The sequence below is a fragment of the Wyeomyia smithii genome, chromosome 1 (genome assembly GCF_029784165.1).
Source record: "Wyeomyia smithii strain HCP4-BCI-WySm-NY-G18 chromosome 1, ASM2978416v1, whole genome shotgun sequence".
NCBI lineage: Eukaryota > Metazoa > Arthropoda > Insecta > Diptera > Culicidae > Wyeomyia > Wyeomyia smithii.
The window spans coordinates 9,828,530-9,831,891 of NC_073694.1; the positions used below are offsets into that span (position 1 = coordinate 9,828,530).

The 3,362-nt window shown below is 47.2% G+C and overlaps 1 protein-coding gene across 3 annotated transcripts; it reads right to left on the reverse strand.

Moving 5' to 3' along the window:
• Positions 1–616: 616 nt before the first annotated feature.
• LOC129718072 (xaa-Pro aminopeptidase ApepP) lies at positions 617–3,102 on the reverse strand. 3 transcript variants are annotated; one of them, XM_055668481.1, is made up of 5 exons: positions 2,938–3,102; positions 1,638–2,723; positions 1,432–1,581; positions 1,058–1,365; positions 617–1,004 (listed from the first exon to the last, which is right to left on the reverse strand). In XM_055668481.1, exons 2-5 carry the CDS (start codon positions 2,717–2,719, stop codon positions 712–714), a joined length of 1,833 nt encoding a protein of 610 aa, XP_055524456.1. In that variant the 5' UTR covers positions 2,720–2,723; positions 2,938–3,102; the 3' UTR covers positions 617–711. The 3 variants fall into 3 exon arrangements, with proteins under 3 accessions (XP_055524456.1, XP_055524458.1, XP_055524457.1); XM_055668483.1 differs by having other exon boundaries at positions 1,638–2,749; XM_055668482.1 differs by having other exon boundaries at positions 1,638–2,821.
• Positions 3,103–3,362: the final 260 nt, after the last annotated feature.

The window sequence follows — 3,362 nt, forward strand, 5'->3', positions numbered from 1 at the left end:
TTCCTTCGAGGAGGTCAGCCCACCTCTCGCTTCCCTGTCAGCATACGCATAGGTTCCATCACGGGTTGGTTACCATGATCTTCGCTTGGTTACTCGTATCCCGGCTGGTACCACGAGGAGGTGGGGACAGGAGTTGCTGGGCAGGATGCTATGGACCACAATGGGGTCTATTTTATGCCAACTGGTACAGGTTCTTTCGTCCCGTTATTGGTAGGGAAAGCCTTCACTCTTCCACCAACGACAACGGCTTGAGGTTAGTGAACTTCGCCGCAGCCAGGGGAATGGCCTTCCGTAGAACCCATTTTGCACGTCTGAACATTCGGAAGCACACCTGGAGACACCCATATGGAGAGGCCTGCTCCTAGATAGACCACATGCTGGTCACTTTTCGCCTGCTGTACGGATTAAGACGCAGAGTGAAGCTATGATGCATGATGACCCCGTCCAATTTTTGTAAGAAAATCGATAAAGTGCCATCAGGTACTGGAGAACACAACGGTCTAGAATTATGTAACATCCTTCGCCTAATTTGAAAGGTTTTACGCTAGAAATAACTTTACAGTTATGTGATTATGTGACGTTATGTGACATTCTGATAGTTTGACCGTACAAAAAATATTTTAAGAACATGCTGAAAATATAGTTTATTATTTTTCTGAACGTAAAACAATGGCATTTATCAACAAAATATATATCTTTTTTAACTCTATTTTAAACCGGCTGCGTTTCGCGCTCCAGCCAAGCCAACGTTTCGACATCATTGGCCTTCTTCAACAGCGGTGACAACGTCTCCCGGACGGTTTCTTGGTATCGATTCAGGCTGCCGCGTTCTTTTTCCGTCAGTAGCGAAACATCAATTAATTTCGTCTGGATCGGGCACATGGTAACAGTACTGAACGCCAGGGCTCCACGACCGTTGAAATTATCCCCAATAGAGGCCGATACAACTTGGACGATATCCTCGATGCGAATCCCAAACTTGCCGTCTTTGTAGTAACCAGGTTCTGAATAAGAAAGTCGCAATAAAACATGAAATTCATTTTGATAGTAGTCTCACCATTGGAAAGAAACATATTCTCCTCCAAACCGGGATCATCCGGCATAAGACGAACACCGATGCCCATAGGGCCTTCGTGGACGTTCAGGAAATGTCCGATTCCGTGTCCAGTTCCATGACCATAATCCAGCCCGGCGTCCCATAGTGCTTTCCGCGCAATTGTATCCAGGAATTGACCCTTCACCTTTCGCGGAAAAATGGCTGTTCCGAGAGCGATCTGACCCTTTAGCACACGTGTGAATGCATGGATTTCCTCTTCGCTGGGTGTCCCGAAGTGAACCGTTCGAGTAACGTCCGTTGTTCCGTCCCTTGAAAAAGCAACACGTTTTAATTGGGTTTATCTGAGCGACAGTAATTAGGGTTTCAAAGCATACGAATACTGAGCACCAGAATCGCAGAGATACATCTCCTTGGTGGAAATTGGTCGATTCGTTTCCGGTAATGGATGATAGTGGATTACGGATCCATTCGGACCAGAAGCACTGATGGTGGTGAAGCTGAGACCCATGTAATTTTCCTGCTTGCTAGAATAGAACGCCATTTAATTCTATTTCAAAATAAGTGTTAGAAACGGACTTACCTTCGAAACTTCTCCAGCTGATCCGCTCCGCTAATTTCGTCAACCGCACGATTTTCCCGCAGGCACCGTTCTAGCCAGGCAAAGTACTGACACAAAGCGACCCCGTCGCGGATGTGACACTGCCGCATGCCGGCAACTTCCACTTCGTTTTTAACCGCTTTCATCAGATTAATCGGTGTAATCTCGTGGATTCGTTTCTCCTCGGGAACGAGCGCGGTTAAGGCGTAACTCGATCCCAAACTGATCCAAACCCGACTCCCGCTGGCTTCAACCAGCGTTTTCAGCACCTCCTGAACGGCCTGGTAAGGACGGATCAGTGGCTGAACTTGATTAGCCTGAAAATGTGCACTGACTGAGGGCTTAAATTTGCTCTCGTCAACAAAGAAGTACAAATCTTCCAGCGTCACCAGCAGGTAGGAGAAAAACACCGGATTATAATCGATGTCGGCACCGCGCAGGTTGAGAAACCAAGCGATTTCATCCAGAGCGCTAACTACTAACACCGTAGCTCGCTTTTCTACCATTTTCTCACGAACGGCAGCGAGCTTCTCGGCCACCGATTGGCCGGTCAAATGCAACCCCAGCGGAAAAATCGGATTTTGCGGTGCTGCTGGTTGATCCTTCCAAACCAAATCGATCAGATTAGGCGAGATAGGAAGCAGTGAGCAACCGGCTGATTTCAACGACGTCTGCAGTGGATTCCATGCACGTGTTGACATCAGGTTGGCATCGACACCCACTCGGCATCCCGGCTGAAGCACCTTCGCCAACCAGGCATCGATTGTAGGAGTTGCGGGCTGTCCGTCACGCATCAGTGTCCAGTTGGAGTCCAACTGCTTACCGGCCTGCTGGTAGTAGCGACCGTCGGTCCACAGCAGAGCTTCCCGCTCGGTGACAACCGCCGTTCCAGCGCTGCCATCGAAGCCCGAAATAAAAGCACGCCGTTCGTCCCGTTTCGCCAGGTACTCACTCTGGTGCGCGTCATCCGATGGAATGATATAGGCGTTGATCGAGCCCAAGCTGTTGGGTAAATCGGCCATCAGCGACCGGAGCGCGGTCAGCACTTCACCGGTCGGTTTCATCTTGCTGCGGTTGAAAGGGTCCAAAACAGACTGATGGATTTAAAATTTGTTCACGTTCTGAGTGGAATGCACCGTCAGCGTAAGATAAGCTGAACAATCCAACTGGGGACGATTAAAGTCTCTCGCAATGAATGATAGATTCAAGTTGAATTGTTTCGTTTTATCTTATCTGTTGACAAGCGAAACGGGAAACTGCCTAAAGACTAGCAGCAACTCACCTGAGTAAACGTTGCAGTTTGCTGGTTTTCTAAATATCCACAGTTTGGTGAAATTAATGTAAAAGAACGAAACCCTTGTTATTGTAGAACAAAAAACAAATTTTTTAACATTACACTTTTCACTGCAACCAAAAACTGCACTGTTGTGATTCGCATTTGACAGAACAGCTGATGACGAAGGCGATGATGATGATGATGTTTGTGTACAACACAACAGGCGCTTTTTCGGTTTTTCTTCTGACTTGTATGTTGTATGCAACTATCGAGTCAACTTGTGTAAAAGACTTGCCATAATACGGGGTGACTCTGTTAGATGCCTTATTAGGAATATTTCAGGGGCTGATAGAGGGTCATATTTGATGAAAAAAAACTCTTCTTATGATTTACCTTAAAACAGCCAATACCCTTGAATTCTGGAAGGCAGC

Excerpts from the sequence above, each read along its gene's own strand:
- LOC129718072 (XM_055668481.1), bottom strand. The coding sequence starts at position 2,719 with ATGAAACCGACCGGTGAAGTGCTGACCGCGCTCCGGTCGCTGATGGCC. Across the intron at positions 1,366-1,431 it reads GATTCTGGTGCTCAGTATTC|GGACGGAACAACGGACGTTA; the intron begins GTATGCTTTGAA and ends TGCTTTTTCAAG. Across the intron at positions 1,005-1,057 it reads GAATATGTTTCTTTCCAATG|AACCTGGTTACTACAAAGAC; the intron begins GTGAGACTACTA and ends TTTCTTATTCAG.